Source organism: Sus scrofa, chromosome 6 (assembly GCF_054392235.1).
Source record: "Sus scrofa isolate SSC_HxYL_T2T_F1_AM1 chromosome 6, Sscrofa_HxYL_maternal_Yorkshire_Landrace_v2.0, whole genome shotgun sequence".
In the NCBI taxonomy this organism is placed as follows: Eukaryota; Metazoa; Chordata; class Mammalia; order Artiodactyla; family Suidae; genus Sus; species Sus scrofa.
This window is the reverse complement of record NC_139388.1, coordinates 103,822,800-103,841,285: the sequence shown is the minus strand read 5'-3', so window position 1 is coordinate 103,841,285 and position 18,486 is coordinate 103,822,800. Positions and strand designations below refer to the sequence as shown.

Below are 18,486 nucleotides of genomic sequence, written 5' to 3'. Positions count from 1 at the left end.
CCCGCTGGAGCTGGCTTCGTGGAGCTGGCAATTAGAAAGCCAGGCAATTAGGGAGATAAGTAGAGAATGTGCCGAAACTGAAAGTGTGAGCTTATGTCCGTGTCTTCAGTGACGTGTCATCCGAAGCCCATGGTGAGGTCTCTGTCAAGGGGAAATAAAGCTCTACTCTGGGCAGGCAGACCCTCATTAAAATGTCCATCATGGCTAAGGGCCTGGGTTCTACCCACTCACAAAATCCCAACACCCCCCCCACCCTCCCACCCCCTCTCCTGGGGCCCCGGGAGCCTCCCTGGTGGCCAGAACTCTGCCTGCCTCTCAACACAAAACGCGGCAGTGTCCCATCCTTCAGGAAATGCGTGTCCCCCCACAAGAAAGAGTCTGCTGAACCTCCTCACACCTGTCCCCACCCAAAGGCCTCTCCTCCATCCTCTGAAAAGCTGCCCCCAGCCCCACGGTCCCCTTCCCTCTCTCAGACCCACTTCATTGGAAACATCTCTACTGAGGGAGCTCCCATTATGGCTCTGCAGTAACAAACCCCACTAGTATCCATAAGGATGTGGGTTCGATCTCTGGCCTCGCTTAGTGGGTTAAGGCTCCAGCGTTGCTATGAGCTATGTTGTAGGCCCTCAGTTAGCTCCAATTCAGCCCCTAGACTGGGAATTTCTTTATGCTGTGGGTGTGGCCCTAAAAGGACAAAAAAAAAAAAAAAGACACATCTCTACTGAGTAAATATCTGAAAGGATCTACTGATAGCTCACATCCCCTTGTTTATTTCTTGATGTCCAGATACAATTTCTGATCAGAATGTGCTCAGCAGAGGGTCCCTGTGTGAGTTCATAACACCCTGGCAAGGAAAACTGACATTTTAGTTAGAGTTTATGTTCGCTCTTGTAGGTTTTTGGGAGATGCTAAAAATAGTTTGCCGATGCTGATTTCTGCGTCTGGAGCCTGCCAGCATCCGGAACTGGGAACCTCTTGCATGGAACTCCTTTGATTAGCAGTTTCCTAACAAGGGCCAGTGCTGTGACCCCAGGGGATGAGTCCCAGTGCAGGAAGCTGAGGCACCAGGACACAGCTGAGGAAGGTGCGAAGCCCCCCTAAATTGCTGCTTCACAGCCACCAACTGCACTTCTAATTACAGCTGTGACCCCAGGACTGAACAGTTGCATCATTGCCCCTGGTGATGGCTAAGCCAGAGGGCTGCTCTTCAGCTCCAAGGTGGTGGGCCTCTGCCTTTTCTGCCAGCCCAGCACTATCCCTTCTTCCAGTGAGAGAACCTGGGCTTTCTTTAGGGAACCATCCTCCCTCCTGATGCCCTCGTGTTTCCTCTTCCTCTCTTGGCATCACAGTGGACGTGAGACCTGACCAGGCCTGGTGAGGACACTGATTGTTGTTTAGATTTAAAATCTAAGGCTGAGAATGTTTAGTTGTGAGGGCAAAATTAGGTTAAACTGGTATCCTCCAGTGCAGGCCAGGAGAGGAAGCGTTGACCCTCAAGGGCAACCTGCTGTCCATCTCTGTGCTGAGAACTCATATTCAGCAGGCCGTGGCGCCACCTGCTGGTCATGGGCAGAGCCTCCCTGCCCCAGATGCCCTCCGGGGGACTCTGAATTGGATGGCACCTTAGTCGCATTACTGCTCACAGTAAGCAAATAGGGAATTCTTTTTCTTTATACATGGCTTCCAGCTAGTAAGACCTGATGAAATGGAACCATTGAGATAAAACCATTTTTCACCCCTTGATGAAGTAATGGATGCAGACAGCAGTGGTCGGCAGCTGCTGAAAGCATTAGGTGCAAAGTTGATGGGGAGAAAGTGTGCTGTCAGTGCAAAGAGAGAAAACAGACCAAGGGAGCAGAAGAGAAAATCCAGGAAAAAGCCACACCTCAGGCTCACCTGCATCACAGCAAGGACCTTCAGCAATGCGCCTGCGACGGAGCAGTGGTGGAAAGGGCTGCCCACACACCTGGTCTCGCTTCTCATGCTACGTACAGAAGTCATCTCCAGGTGGATGGTAGACCAATTTGTGGAAAGGAAAACAACGAAGCTTCTAGAGAAAAATCTTCATGCCCATGGAGGAACCAAAGACGTGTTACCCAGGACACAGAATACTAGCCGTAAAGGAAAACTTTAGTAAATTGGATTTCATTAAAGTTAAGTGCTTCTGACAACAAGGTCCTACGGTATAGCACAAGGCACTATATTCACTATCCTGTGATAAACCATCATGGAAAAGAATATTAAAAACGTATATGTGTAGCTGAATCACTTTGCTGTACAGCAGAAATTAACACAACATTGTAACTCAACCATCCTTCAGTAGAGGTTTTTTTTTTTTTTTAAGTTAAGCACATCCATTCATCAAAAGACACCAGCGGAAGTGAAAACACAAGATTGAGCAAAGAGTTTTGTGATCCATACCTCTGACAACAGATTCATAGACAGAAAGCTTGAGAACTACTTCAAGTCGATAGAAAAGGACAGACAGCCCAACTACTTGGGCAAAACACTTGACAAGAACTTTTTTTTCTTTTTCTAGGGCTGCACCTGTGTCATATGGGGTCCATTTGGAGCTGTAGCCGCCAGCCTACACCGTAGCCACACGGGATCCAAGCCATGTCTGTGACCTCCGCCTCAGCTCACGGCAACGCCAGATCTTAACCCGCTGAACAAGGCCAGGGATCGAACCAACATCCTCATGGATACTAGCGGGGTTTTTTAACCACTGAGCCACAATTGGGAACTCCGAGAACTTCATTTTTTAAAAAGGAATATCCAAATAGCCCCAAAACATAGAAAAGTCATCATTCGTTTTCAAGGAAGTATACATTAATACGTTAACATCAGCTGCTACTGCATGCTCACCAAAATGGCTGGAATTTAAACAATTAACAAATGAAAGATTCTAAGTGTAGGGCAGCAGTGGAGTAGCTGGACTCCCAAACATTGCTGGTGGAAAGTAAGTATGTACAACCTTCTGGGAGCTGTTTAGCAACATCCCTGAAAGCTAAATATGAATGTATCCCCTGAGCTCTTCTGATCCTGGGTCCGACTATAGGAACGAGTCGGGTATACAAGACAAGACATGCTTATAACAGGTGGCCTCATGACCTAGAAGACTGCAAGCAACCCAAATAGTCGTCGGCTCCTAGGTAAAAAGAAATTATGGAGTGGCTTATCCCCTCAATCAGAATTATTCTTAGCCACTTAGGAGAGTAAATGATACGACATGGATGATTCTCATACCAATAATATTAAGTGAAATAAGCCAGACTCAAAAGGGGATATGCTGTTTGATTCCATGTGAAGAAAATTCAAAAACATACAGATGACATTTTTGCCGCTAGACATGAGAACAGAGATTATCTTAGGGGATTGACAGTGTTGATGAAAAAGGAGTCCAGGGCGCTGATCATGGTCTGTGTCTTGACCTGGATGGTGGTTATGAGGTGCGTGCGTTTGTGAAAGTTAACTAAGGTATATATACTTAACCATTTGTGGACTTAACTGTAGGTATGTTGTACCTTATTTTAAAAATGGCTTTGGAGCCTAATCATGGACTGAACAAGCTGGCATTGGAACACAGTGAGCAATCTTAGAATCACAAAACAAGGAACACTTGATATCTTGTGCCTGCTTCCTAATGAGAGTTCTTTTTTTTTTTTTTTTTTTTTGTCTTTTTGTCTTTTCTAGGACTGCTCCCGAGGCATATGGAGGTTCCCAGCCTAGGGGTCAGTCAGAGCTGTAGCCACCAGCCTACGCCACAGCCACAACAACGTGGGATCCGAGCCACGTCTGCAACCTACACCACAGCTTATGGCAACACCAGGTCCTTAACCCACTGAGCAAGGCCAGGGATCGAACCCACAACCTCATGGTTCGTAGTCAGATTCATTAACCACTGCGTCATGATGGGAACTCCTAAAAGTTCATTTATAAGGTGTCCTTGTCCAAAAAAAAAAAAAAAGCCTGAATTCTTATGAAGCTCTGAAGCTAACTCCCAATTCACCAGAAGTGTAGGTACTGGTGTGTGAAATGCTTCTCAGAGACACGATGAATGAGAACAGCCCAGACTGTGGCATGCTGTGCAGGGAGAATGACCCCATTTCCTCAACAGATATATTGCCAAGAGAGAAAAAGAGCAAAGAGGAACCTATAGATGAAAATGAACTTGCAAGATCTGTCAACCAAGTGCAATGTGTGGACTTTGCTTGGATGAGGATTTAAAAAATTCAAGTGTAAGATGACCCCACAATCCCACTCTTGGGCATCTATCAGGACAAAACTCTACTTAAAAGAGACACATGCACCCGCATGTTCAGTGCAGCACTATTCACAATAGCCAGGACATGGAAACAACCCAAATGTCCATCAACAGATGACTGGATTCGGAAGAAGTGGTATATATACACAATGGAATACTACTCATATTCCATAAAAAGAATGACATAATGCCATTTGCAGCAACATGGATGGAACTAGAGAATCTCATCCTGAGTGAAATGAGCCAGAAAGACAAAGACAAATACCATATGATATCACTTATAACTGGAATCTAATATCCAGCACAAATGAACATCTCCTCAGAAAAGAAAATCATGGACTTGGAAAACAGACTTGTGGCTGCCTGATGGGAGAGGGATGGAGTGGAAGGGATCGGGAGCTTGGGCTTATCAGACCCAACTTAGAATAGATTTACAAGGAGATCCTGCTGAGTAGCATTGAGAACTTTGTCTAGATACTCATGTCGCAATAGAACAAAGGGTGGGGGGAAAAATGTAATTGTCATGTATACAGGTAAGGATAACTTGATCCCCTTGCTGTACAGTGGGAAAATAAAAAAAAAATTAAAAATTCAAGTGTGAGACAATGTCTAAAGCAATTTAGGAAATTTGGACAGTGACTAGAAATTTGATTCTGTTAAACTGTAGTGTTTCTTTTGGATATGATAACAATGATACCGTGTCCTTTTTTTTCTTTTTCTTTTTTACGGCTGCTTTACGGCCGCACCTGTGGCACTTGGACATTCCCAGGCTAGGGGTCAAATCGGAGCTATGGCTGCAGGCCAACACCACAGCCACAGCAGTGCGAGATCCAAGCCTTATCTGCGACCTACACCACAGCTCACAGCAACACCAAATCCCTGACCCACTGGGCGAGGCCAAGCATCGAACCTGCTTCTTTATGGATACTAGTCAGATTTGTTTCCGCTGTACCACAACAGGAATTCCTTGTGTCTGTTTTTTTAAAGAGAATCCGTTAGCTCCTTGGAAAAGAGGTTGATTCCAGAGCTGGTGCAGGGAAGAAAATACAGGATGAGCCTGGAACATCCAGGGATGTTTTCAGAAAGGAAGGAAATGTGTGAAAAGAAACGGAAGAACCGGCCTGATGGACCCCCTAGTGGCCAAAACTGGAAGAATTTCAGCAGCAAAATAAATACGGATACTATTTAGCTCATAGAAATGAAATTCATATGTATAAATCTATTCTGACATAAACAGTAAAATAAAAACAAGCACTTTTTCAATGATGACTAAGAGCTCTCACTTTAGAATGTTGAAGGAGAGAGGAAAGGCAGATGTCACAGTGACTGGTGCAGACAAGATCCACCCATCGAGGTTAAAATCATCAGGTGAAACTTTGAGGAGAAACAAGATACTTGCATAATCCCAAAGTATCTTTCCCAAGATGTTTATTGACTCCAAAGAGAAACAAAACTACACAGTGGAAAAAAAAAAAAATCTGCCCAGTGCCCGACGTCTCAGTACGTGACCGAGGTTGACGTCACCATCAGGAAGACAGTTCAGCACCCTACGCCCCTCCAGGGAGCCCACAGACCTTCCGCGCTTCTCTCCCCAAAGTTCATAACCTCATTTCCAGTGATGAGAAAACATCCCTCGAACACAGATGAGGAGACTTTCTGCCGTCGGTGTTTTGTGAGGATTCAGGCTGTGCACAGAGGCCCCTCCACATCTACATTCTGTATTTTGCTTTTGACAAAAGCACTGGCCGGTCCTCTCTGAAAGCATCAAAGTCAAGACAGAGGAAGACAGAGGACCCGTCACATGGAGGAAACAAAGGAGCTGTGATGCCTGCACGCAGGGTGGGTCCTAGACTGAATCCTGGTCCAGGAAAAGGACACTTTTCACTACGTGACATTTCACTGAGGTCTGCAGTTTAGTTAACAGCATGGTACTAAGGTTAACTTCCTGGTTTTGACTGTCTGCTATCGTAATGTAAGACATTCACGTCAGGGGAAGGTAGGTATGCAAGGAACTCTCTCTGCCATTTTTGCAGTGACTCTGTACCTCTAAAACTAATTCAAAATTAAAAGTTTTATTTAAAAAGTGCCCTTGTGGAGTTTCCTGGTGGCTCCTTGGGTGAAGGATCCAGCATCATGCTGGTTCGATCCCTAGCCCGGGAACTTCCACATGCCATGGCTGTGGCCAAAAAAATAAATAAAATAAAAAGAATCCTTATGTTTTAGAGATAAATGATGAAATCCTAATGGATTGGTTAAGGCCAAATCCATCTTTGAGCATAACCCACACCCATCACAATTTCCCTGAAGGTGCTGGATGAGGTGTTTGTTAATTGAAAATTTTCCTCCACAGCCCCTTTCCATTAAAACTGATAAGGTGGTGGCTCAGATTACATCCTCCGGGCTGAGGCGAGGCTGTGGCGAGGCTGCGAGAGGAGAATGAGCCCGTCTTCCATCACCTCTGGCCAGATGAACCACAGGCCCCTTTCCACCCAGAAGAGTGTCTGGTCCAGGCGGGGAGCCCCAGCCGGGAGGCCTCCAAGCCGCAAGCGTCCAAGGCTTTAGGCATCGACCTGGGTCATGTGAGCCATTTGGTGTGAGAGCAGACCCAGCTCTCACCTGCTTCCTCTTCCTCTTCCCACAGGAATGGGGGAGGCCGCAGTGGGACCTTCTGTGCCATCAGCATCGTCTGTGAGATGCTGCGACACCAGAGGACCGTGGACGTCTTCCACGCCGTGAAGACACTGAGAAACAACAAGCCCAACATGGTGGATCTGCTGGTAGGTCCCCCCCCATCCGTCCAGCTCAGGAAGCCACACCCAGTCAGCATGAGCCCCTCGCTCAGGCCCACGCCGGGAGAGACGCGTTCATGGTGAAGCAGTGCAGTGGCTTCCATAGTGTGGGGTTTTCTGTCTCATCCCCCCGCCCCCGACCTTTGCTTTTTCACAAGAGGACGCATCTCAACACCGGTGACGGGGGAGGGGGGGGTGAGGGGAGGACACGGAGGAAAACTCACCAGCGAACATCCTTGTTAATTTCCCTTCTCAGCTGCGCCTTCCACATGGCTAAGCGCTTGGCCTTCGTGGAGAAGAAATAATCAGAGCACATGAGATGCCAGATTTTCAAATTATGTATTTTATAAATAGCTTAATCACCTCATATTTATCAGAGCTGGGAGTCTGGGCTTGACATGCAGACTATTGCATGTAATTACGGCGGCCCCGTCTGAGGAGAGGATTAAAGAGGTGGGGAAACAAAGGATGGTGTGGAATTATTAGAGTATTTCATGAAATCTCTTTTTTGTGCGGAGCTGTTGAAATGCCAACCACTGTGACTCGAGAATAGGAGACTAGCTTAAAGGAGGTAGCTTTTCGATTAGGTTTTTTTGTGCTTCTCTGTTAGCGGAGGAAGGATCTGGAGGAAACAGCAGGACTAATCCCCAGGTGGGGAGGATGGCTGGGGTCAGGGCGGGGAAGGGACCAGGATGCTGAGGAGCTCAGCAAGGCTGCATCCTGGGTCCACAGCACTGCAGCAGTGGAGTTAAAATTTAAAATATAATAAAGGGACTAAAGAGGGAGTCGAGATTCAGGCGAAAGCTAACGAGGCAGACACGGTCCCCATAAGCCACTCTCCAGGGCCACCTGCTTCCTGGCTGACACGCCTCACATGCTGGATGCACTGTTCTCATGCCCAGAAGCACCTGTTGGCTTCTGTGGAAGAAGAATGGTACCGTCCCCACACACACTGCTGCTCCCGCCCTGCCCTGGGGATGCCTTGCAGACCCACAGTGTATCTCAGCTCTGCCCCGTCAAGTGACCTCAGACAGATGGCAGTTGAGGTCACCTTGGGCACGTCACTCAGCTTGCCCGAGCCTGGGGTGTGTACACTGGAGCTGATACTGGTTTGTTGGGGTGATCCTGCGTGTGTGAACCTGTTCCGGAAACTGCCCAGGTGAGAAAGACGGTCCTGGGTAGCAGAGGTGTCCACAGGGCAAGGTGTGGCCCGCGGCCCACCTGAGGCAGGGAGGAGGTGACAGCGGCAGCAGCAGCATGTACACACCCGGTGCTTCATATGTGCCCCCACTGCTCCTGGTGCCTTTCCCATGCTCCAGGTTTCATGTGTGGGGACCCACATCTCACCATTCAGAACTGTCTCCCTCCCCAGACCCACCCTGAATTTTAAGGGGTCCCCCCCACCATGGAATTCTCCATCTTCCTGCCTGGGAGGCAGTTGAGAAAAGCAGAGTCAGGCAGTTAGAATCGGCCTGAGTTTAGGACAAAGAATCCAGTTGTCAGAGGATGGAAACAAATGCATAGATTAAAATATTCTGCCTATGATGTCCTGCAGTTTTTGCTCCCAGTTTCAGGTTCAGGTGTGTAGCTTCCAGACTTGAGTGGGTACTTGAGCAAAGCCAACCTTGATTTAAAATATGTCCTTTCCCTCTCACTGCAGCCTGAGTTCAGCAGCTCCTTAGACCCTCCAGGCCTTTCCTTAAATGGCTCTGGCTGCAGCTTCTGCGACTCACCAGTTTTTTATGGGCAGAAACAACGTGGCTTTTCCCAAAACCATGGTGCAGAGCACAAGGCTGGGGTGATTCTTCATGAAAGAAGCTTCTGACCCCAGCCCACTTTTCTATAATAACCTGGGAGTTTCTGTAATTGTGTGTGATCATGACGGAGAAATAGGATCCTTGGATGCCCCAAACCTTCAGGGTCAGTGCCAGTTTTAGGATAAGCTCAGTGGCTGAGAAATGCAAGGGAGTTCTGCAATTTCCTGGGGAAAAAAATCTGATAAATTTGTCACAATGACTGCTGGCAGGATGGTAGATAATATCTGGTGACCAGAGGGAAAATGTCACAGTGCTCTTTTCAGTGGGTTTGAAGCTTCTTGAGTTGAATCAGGGCCCTTGTCATTTGCTTGTTTGTTCTTGCCTATAAGTACAATGTCTGTTTAGTTTGGTACTGATGCACGTGTATATTGGCTGAAAGAATCGATTAATTCAGATCAGGGTGATAAAACCTGGTACAATTTTATTGAGCATAAAAGGCCATCTAAGACCTGAGTTTCTCCTGAGCACAAAGTGTGGTACCAGCAGCTGAAAGGTTACCTCCCAGCTGCCTTTTGGCAGAAAGAAACATGAACCAGAAGGCCCCTGGAGTGCACCCTTATAGTGGCTGCTGGAGGCGGGCTGGTGGGCACGGAGAGCCCTGGCCAGGCCCCGCTGGATCTCAGTTTATGGCCCCTTCTGACCAAACACCAAAATTTACTGCCACGCCCTCCCTACCAGGGTGGCGTGAATGTCCCCGAGGGACAGTGTACCTCTCTCCATCTCTGATTATTTTTCCAAATTGCTTCTGAGTTAGAAAATCCACCCATCTGTTTTGAAGGGTGGCATGCTCAAGGGAGAGCCGGAGGTCCCTCCAGATTTATTTCTTCCAGTTTTTAGGTTTGGGGGCAAGGCTTCAGGGAAAAGCTAGTTGATGGCCAGAAAGAAAAATCACTTTAACACAAGACTAGATGTTTTAAGCAGCAGGGGAGACTGGAATTTTTTTTCCTGACCCCTCTTTCCACCCAGCTTTTCCATTATCCATCTCTTCAACCAGCCTCCCGCCCCCATCAAAGGACTGGGTCCCTGGGTCGGGGGGTCAGGCCAGATGGTACAGCCTGAGATTTGTGCTGCTGGCCTGGTCAGAGGCAGACAGAGTTGCCTGCTCTGAGCCCTTTTAAATCTATTCCAATTGCTGGAAAACCAGCTGCTCCAACAGAGGCCTCTCTCACCTTTGCCTCCACCCTTGGCTTTTGCAGTGTCCAGGGCCCCATTTTAACTGAGGAGCAGCTTTTAGGGGGCAGGTCTTTCCTAGAGAACCATACTGTCTCCCGGGAGGTGGTGGGAGCTTTGGCCAACGTGCTGATGTGATAAACGCACACAGTGTCGAGCAGTTACCAAGGTCAAGATCATTAGCACATCCGCATCCTCACAGAGTTAACCTTAGCTGCCTCTGTGTGTGCAGTCAAAATGCCTATGCTCTACCCTCCGCAGCGATCAGATGTGCAGTTCCAGCCATCACTCTCATCCCTGTGCTGGATGTTAGATCTGAAGAACTTGCCGCCCTTCTAACTGAGAACCCGTAGCCTCTATGCAGGCCCCACCCACTCGCCCCTCCCCCAGCAAGCACAATTCTAATCTCCGTCTCTAGGAAATTGACTTTTGTTTTATGGGAGCTTTAAAAGATTCTGGCCCCAGGACCCCCCTCCCCCACCAGAGACCCTGACCCAGCAGATCTGGGTCTGGCTTCACAAGTGATCCCAGTGCACACCTGAGGTTAGGAAACTTAGAGCTGGTCCAGAAAGGCTCTTGGCTCGTCTGTACATTAATCACACCTGCACCTCACAAACTCAAATACAGATGCCCAGGCCTCACTCCAGGAGACAGGGGCGGACAGAGCCCGAGTGGTGTCCTGCCAGGCAAGAACAGCAGTTCTGGATGAACTGGGCTCCGCTGTCCTGCATGCAGGCTGCAGGGTGGCCGAACCCACCTTCCCACTTCCTCGCCAACCCCCCCACCCCCGTCCCAGGTTCCCACCCAGACTCTGCCAGTACCTCCCCTCCCAGCAGAGAGAGCCATCCACTGGGCTGGGCCCTGCCTCTTCCCTGCATTGAAATAACATGCTGGCCAAGGCACGTCTACAAAGCGCCATGCCTGGCCCTGCAGGTCCCCCCACCCCACCCCTGTGTGGGTAACACAGTGACTCTGCTCACGAGCATAAACTGTCCCTAAGCTCTACCTGAGAACTCATATGACACTGACAGGCTGGGGTGTGTGGGTGTAGGTGTGTGTGGGTGTGTATGTGGGGGTGGGGGTGTGTATGTGTATGTATGCATGTTTAGGTTGTGTGTTTATCAGTGGCCGTGTGTGTAGACGTATTTACATAGGTGTGGCTGTGTGTGTAGGTATGTGTGTGTGTGTATACAGGTGTGTCTGTAGATATGCATGTGTGGCTGTGTGTATAAGGCTTTGTGTGTAGGTGTGTGTGTGTGCGTAGGTATATGTGTAGGGGTGGTTGTGTGGCTATGCGTGCAGGTATGTGTGTGGATGTGCATCAGTGTGGCTGAGGCTGTGTGGGTGGTGGGCTGTGGGAGCAGAGGGCGTTGACCTCAGGTGGGGAGTCAGAGAGGCTTACTCAGGTCCCTAAACTGTGCCCCCAGTAGCCATGTGGCCCTGGGACCCTTGTAGTATCTGCTAGCTTCCCCCAGACTTGGCCCTGCCACCCATAGTCCTGCAGTCCCTGCCCTCATGTAAGGAATCTCTGTTGACACCCAACCCCCGACTCCCCGACTCTGATGTCCCTGAAGCAGGGCCGCCACCCCTGGCCCAGCAGAGCTCCTGGCTCGGGGAGGGCCCAGTAAGCATTTGCTGGGTGAGGGGACATTTCTTCCCTGTCCCTGGACCCATGTCACCCTGAGCTGCTCCCAGGACCCAGGAATGTAGCAGCTATGGGCTGACAGGTCTGCATGGGGAACTGGCTTCAGGGACTGAGCTGGGTCCTGCAGGAAAGTGCACAGACCCTTCAGAGCTGTGGACGAGGGTAATGACGCATCCATCCATTGTCAGACACGAAGCTGCCTCCCAGAGGTCTCCTGGACATGTGGTTGCTCACCCAGTGGGACCCACTGGGAACAGTGAACCAGACGGTGCCACCTAGGATTCCTGGCCCCAGGGGTCCACTTCCCCTGCCTGGCAGGCATGCCAATCAGATGGCTTTTTCAGCCTGGAGGACTTGTCAGCAGGATCCATCTGAAACTGAGGCTCGTGTTAGTTTCAAAGACAGGTGCATCCGGAGAGAAGCTTTGCCCCAGGTGAGCCAGGCAGGCTCTTCTCTTTGAATCTTCTCAGGCACGCGACATGGGTGTTTGAAGTGACAGGCTGACTGGAGGACCCCGTTCCACAGACACAGGCTGCTGGTGCTGACAAAGCCCCCTCCAGCCCTTCAGGGGAGCCACCCGCAGCTGCCCGTGGGCACTCTGGCCTCGTATGACCTCCCTTAGAGAGCAGGGACTTTGAAAGGGTGACCTCACTTTGGGTGCCTTGCAGACTCCACTTTCTCCCTCTTTGTGGTTCTGGAGTGAAGGTGGGGTCCGTGGTCTTGGAGAAGAGGATCCTGTTGCCCTGGTTACGGGTCCAGCACAAAGATGCTCATGTCACCAGCTAATGTCACCCAAATCAGGAGAGCCTGGGACCCAGGCATAACCGTTCCCCTGAAGCACAGAGATGGCTCGTGCAGCTTAATTACACTGTTCAAGAGCAAGGAAGCCCAGAGATGAAACCACAGATCACAGCTCTGTACCTGGTGATCAAGTGTAATCAGTTTCCAGTGAGGGAAGATTTCAGGCATTTCTCGGGGTGCTTGGGGGAGGAGATGCAGCAATTCATAGCCTTTCTTCTTGTTCCCTTTATTTTCCTGACTCAGAAACCAGTCATCACAGAATCCATAGGGGCTGGCAGTGTGCTTGGGAGGGATCAGAGAGGGAGTTCATTTTGAAAACCGGAGCCATGCCTGCAACAGAGCACCTTCAGTCACTCCCACCGCTTAGGGTGAACCCAGAACCCCTTCCTCATTTCCTTGCCTGTGTCCTGACCCACGTGGCCCTCTAAGTGCACTTTACCGTGTTAAGAGGATGGCTCATAGTCAGCAGCTACACTAAGTGCTGTTAGGTTTGTGCAACGTCATGTTTCTGCAGTAAGGAATTGGATCTCTTCGGTTTCTGTTGAAAAAAAAACCAATTGTGTGATTTACAAGACTGGAGAAGTGATTGGAATGTTGCAGAGCCAGTGTCAGCCTGGTGATCTGACAACATCCGAATTTTGAAACTCAAATGACTTCTTTTCAATATTCTGAAAATAGAAATATCAGACCCTGAAATAATAAGTCCTGGGATTGAATCAGAAAGTTTCAGTGTCCCATATTTTCAGTCCTCCAGGGTGTGTGCCTCGGGGTGGAATCACCCAGCCAGAGGGTAACCCTTTGGAGGGACCCCTTGGTCATCGTCCACAGGGCTGTGCCATCTTACCCTCCCACCAGCAGTGGCGGCGGGCGGTGGGGGGGGGGGGGGTTCCAGGTTCTTCACATCCTCCCCAGGACTTGATGCTGTCTGGCACTTGTGTTTTGGCTGTCCTGTTAGCAGTTTCTGTCATCATTGTTTAATTGCATGGCACCTTCAGTGCATTGACTGATCTGTTTACTCTCTGTCTTCGTTTCTGGGAACCTTGAAATTCTCAGTCTCTCGCCTTAAATGTTTATTGGGTTGGATCAGATGCTGCTAAACTCATGTTTTGTCATCGTGTACAAATGCAACCAACCACAAGGGGGAGTTCCCCTTAACCTCAGTGGGTTAAAGTTCCAGTATTGCCGTGAGCTACGGTGTAGGTCACAGATGTGGCTTGGATGCAGTGTTGCTGTGGCATAGGCTGGCAGTTGCAACTCCGATTCAGCCCCTAGCCTTGGAACTTCCATATGCCGTGGGTGCAGCCCATAAAAAAAAAAAGGTACACACACCCCCACCCCCCCGAGCTGTGAACTGGGCCCCTTTGCTCAGGACAGGTGCATCATCCATGGAAGGATGGACCATGGCTGTTTTCTTGGCAAATAAACAGGGTGGCCTAGTCAGGCATTCAGGGAACAAAATGTAGGCAAGGAAAGAAAACTGCAATGACTAATTAGGCCCAAAAAAGGAAATTTCTTTTTAATTAATTTGGTAAACCCCAGAGTCAGAGATCCATTTCCTTGGTGGGGCTGTCGTGTTGGGTGTGAGGCAGAGGTGCTGACATCACACTGTGAAAGCTTCTCCCTGACCGAGGGCAGGAGAGCCTGCGAGTGGCTGAGTGACAGGGCTGCGGCCACGTGGCAGGTGGAGGCATCCTCCACTCCTGTGTCCCTCTGCTTGGCTCAGGGGCCACACCCTGGCGAGCGTCTGTCAACTCACTGTATAAACACAGGTGCGGAAGGCCTGCCCCTCCCACCTGAGACCCCGGTGGGCCAGCACCTTGCATGCGGCTTGCTCAGGCCGCGGTCCATGATCTGAGAAAGCCATGCTCAGAAGAAGTGAGTTCACTGCTCCACTGAGAACTGGTATGTGGCTCCCAGAGGGTATCAGACGTTCCCCTCCTGTGGTCTCGATCCTGTCACCCTCACCTGGAATGCCTGTTAGGATGACCATGGACTTGATCACTCAAACTGGAGCACCACTTAGAGAGTAAAAAGATGCAGTTAACCATGATGCTAAGACCACAGGCATACACCGGGGCTGTCCTGAGCAGACCAGGGCATGTAGCCCTCCCTCCCCCAGCTCATGTGTGCCTCCTCCTTCCCTCCTTTTACCCGCCACCCCCTGCACATCTTCCCTAAGAAGCTTTGCTTCCCTCTCCACGGCACCCACACTGGCGACCCCTCGTGGGTGTCATTGAGTCCGTGTCTCAGTCTCCTCTTTGGACCATGGACTTCAGGGACCAGGTCAAGGTGCTTGGTGCTTAAGAAGTGCTTATAAACACTTATAAAGTAGAAGAAATCCTGGAGTTCCCATCGTGGTGCAGCGGAAACAAATCCAACTAGTAACCATGAGGTTGTGGGTTCAATCCCTGGCCTCACTCAGTGGGTTAAGGATCCAGCATTGCCTTGAGCTGTGGTGTAGGTCGCAGATGCGGCTCAGATCCTGCGCTGCTGTGGCTGTGGTGTGGGCTGGCAGCTATAGCTCCTATTGGACCCCTAGCCTGGGAACCTCCATATGCCACGGGTGCAGCCCTAAAAAGCAAAAAAAAAAAAAAAAGAAGAAGAAGAAGAAGAAGAAATCCTGCTGATTGAAAACCAGAGGTAAAGCTGGGCTAGGAGTGAAACTACGTTTATTTATCAAGAAAATCAGGAAAGCGTCTCCTCCAACCCTGCTTATCTTTCCTTCCACCCCTTGGCTTTCCCACAATTTGTACTCAAGATGCTGATGTACAGGCAGACACACATGCGTGGACAAACATAGATGTGTGTTCCAGTGTCTAGAACATCCCAGGAATTCTAATGCACATAGATGCCAAAACACCCCTCCTGCAGGGCCTGGCAGGAACACATCTACAAACAGCAACCGTGTGTGTGGTTCAGAACCATGACTTTCTGATTCACACCCTTCTCAGTTTGATGTCTTCCAAATAAAACCCCAATCTGGCATAATGTCGCTGCACTGACGCATGTCCCTTCTGTGTTCCAGGACCAGTACAAGTTCTGCTATGAGGTAGCCCTGGAGTACTTGAATTCTGGCTGATGGTATACAGAGCCCCGCAGACAAGCCTTTCAGCCTGCAAAGCCAGAACGTGCCATGGGTATCTGTGCCGATGGGATAAAGACTTCTCAATACGCTTCTTTTGCTTTGCATAATCGGCTCTTCTGAAGAGCCCCAGAAAGTGTTTCTAAAACTGCTTGCACTGCCCGATTCCCAGTACTGCTGCCTGACGGAAACCCACCCAACAGCCTACAGTCACCCAGTACCGTCCTCCTAGGCACCGGCTCCTCAGAGCAGTGTGGACAGCTGGTAAATTAAAGAGCACAATTATATTCTTATGAAGGAATTTGTACCTCTGGGGTATTATTTTGTGGCCCGTGAACCTTTGGTATTGTTACAGCTGAGTGTACATTTTTGTTCTGTGGAGAATGCTACCTGGCATTATGATAATATATTATTTTAGTTAATATTTGTATTTTAACATGTTGCACAATATCAGCTTATGTAGCTTTCCAAGACTAACAGATAAAGTATAATGAACAAAGCTATGTTGTATGAGTTGTTGTTTCTATCAGATTTGTATTGTTTCCAAGGGAAAAGCTTGGGGAGGAGTTCGGTTCCAAAAAAGACAGAGATCAATGATCAGATTCACAGATGTGAAGCTTTTCCATTTGTGTATATTGTAAATAGTTTTGATTTCATCAAATTATTTATTCATTAAAAGAATTTTTGTGAAGCACAGTGAGTGACAATCATTTTTATGAAGCCCTGGAAATTATTTACTGTATGATGCTCCCTTGTGTAAATTCTCAATAAATCAAGACCCGTGACCCGTCTGGTGTCTTCCTAGTGTCCTGGCCCCCATGGGGGCGGTGCTGGTCACACCAGGCCTTTGGCAGAGAGGTGGTACCCAGGTCTGTTGGCCTTAAAATGGTAGAGTTGGGATTTTGGAGACAGAAGTTTTAGCAGTGAGAACCAAGGCCCATCCTGGGAGTCTGCCCTGGTGCATGAGCCCCTGAGGCCATCAGTAGGTGACCTCTGACCTGGTGGGCAGGCCAGGCAGGGAGTGCCAGACCAGATGCCAGAATGGTGACTTTCTGACTAGGAACAGCTTCAGCCTTGCTCTATCTCACCTCAGCAGACTGGGGGTCACGTCAAGTTTAATCTGGGACTCGCTGAGAGGACACTCTTTACAAGGTGCCAGGATCAGGGTGCATTTGAGAGGACACCAAGCTGGAGAAGACATGTCCCGCAGAAGAGAAAGACTGCAGCCTGAGGCCTCTGCTGGGCCCCTGAAGGAAGAAACCGGACCGCAGACGTTTACTGAGCTTAAACTGAGCTCCGGGCTGTGTGAAATGATGACCAGTGGATGGATGCTGAGGACAGACCTTTAGTGAACACCTTTCTGTGCCAGAAAGTGGGCAGGGTGCTTTCCCAAGGCAGCAGAGCCTCCCTTGATGGTGTGATCGGGCAAAGTTATGGGGCCATTGGACAGCCGGAGAGACTCCACTAGGAGAGACTAAATAACTGGTCTAAGTCACCCCACTTGGTGGGTGCCAGGTGCCTCTAGGGCTCTGGAAGGTGGGGGGCTTCCTGCCTGCTCCGGGGATCTTTGTGACAAAGGATGGCAAGATCAGAGGCTGCCCACCAAGGGGCCTGAGGGGGATGCCTACATTTGAGGCCTGCACTCTCTGCTGCTCTCTAAGTATACAACCCCCAGCCCTCAGTGGGGAGAAATCCACATGCTCAGGAAGAGCTGGCACAGCCGAGTGAGTCTGGACCAAGTGGCTCTCACCATCCACACCCCATTTTTGGATGAGCTCCTAAAAGATTAGGAACTGCCCTCTGTCTGCCTCTCTGGGGTGCAGGATTGGGGATGGATGCCCGAAACAAGCCACATGGTGGTGTGCAGGCTGGGCCGTGATGGAAGCAGCCCCTCAGTCCTCTTGGACAAAGTCGTGGCAGTCTTCACTCCCTTCATGGTGGGAGAGAGAAGCCCTTTCTGCAGAGCCTGAAGCCACCCATGATTATGACTCTGAGGACGCACCCCACGTCCCAGTCCATCCCTACATTATCAAACCCTGTTTCACTTGGAAGCACTAGTTTCCTCCAGACTTTTGCATCTCTTTAATTTTTTACCTTTCATTCACTTGGTTTCAGCTCTTAGCAGAAATAGTGATAGTAGAGCAGGGATGTTTGGTGGCATTTTCTCAGCTCCCATGAGGCTTTGCCACAGAGTTTGATAAAACTTCTGGAGCTCTCCCAGGCAGAGGTAACTCATGCTTCCACATCCTGGATGCTCCCTCAGTTTCAACAACTGCCCCTCATCCTCCACTCAAGCTAAAGGATGGTCACACCCTGCAGCTGGTGGCCTTGAATGGCCTCACCACTGAAGTCCTCACCTTGCCTAATTCTGACCCCAACCTCTTCAAACTGCTAGCTGCCTCTTTGCCATATTCTTCCCATCCTTGCCCTCTGAATTATGAAGCCCTCTAGTCCATTCTATGAGTGTGGCTTCCCTTCTTACCTTCTTTCCCAGAACAGCCTAAGCCCCATGATCCTTCACTTCATCCAATTTCACCGACATCCCCAATGCTCGACTCCTTTTAGTTCCATCGTATCTATCCTACAAATTGTCATTTTTAAGGAAATCCACTCAGGACTTCCAATCTCAGAAAACTAGAGTAGCAAAGATCAAATTTACCCTCCCAATTGAAAAAAGCACAGAAATGGGGAACATATATTTTTTAACATAGCTTTCAGGACCCTGAACAGTAAAGGAAACAGGACAAATTAGATTAACCCTAGGATTCCCCCAGCTTATAGCCTTGAGAGAATTCCCAGAGAATGGGTACAGGAAAGGGGAATCTAAATGTAGCCCAGTGATGTCCCTTTTTTGAAAGGAGAGTTCCCTTATTTGAGCTGAGAGCTCAAATAAGATGGCTAGAGTGTTCAGGAAGAGC

The 18,486-nt window shown here is 49.3% G+C and overlaps 1 protein-coding gene across 20 annotated transcripts in view; it reads left to right on the top strand.

Annotated features, from left to right (window-relative positions):
* The window catches only part of PTPRM (protein tyrosine phosphatase receptor type M), a 749,885-nt gene extending 733,621 nt beyond the window's left edge, over positions 1-16,264 (top strand). For all 20 annotated transcript variants that reach the window (XM_084964179.1, XM_084964175.1, XM_084964177.1 and 17 more), the window contains 2 exons: positions 6,906-7,041; positions 15,512-16,264. In XM_084964179.1, the coding sequence (XP_084820305.1) occupies positions 6,906-7,041; positions 15,512-15,565 (190 nt within the window). In that variant the 3' untranslated portion in view covers positions 15,566-16,264. The remainder of the gene's footprint in view (positions 1-6,905; positions 7,042-15,511) is intronic.
* Positions 16,265-18,486: the final 2,222 nt, after the last annotated feature.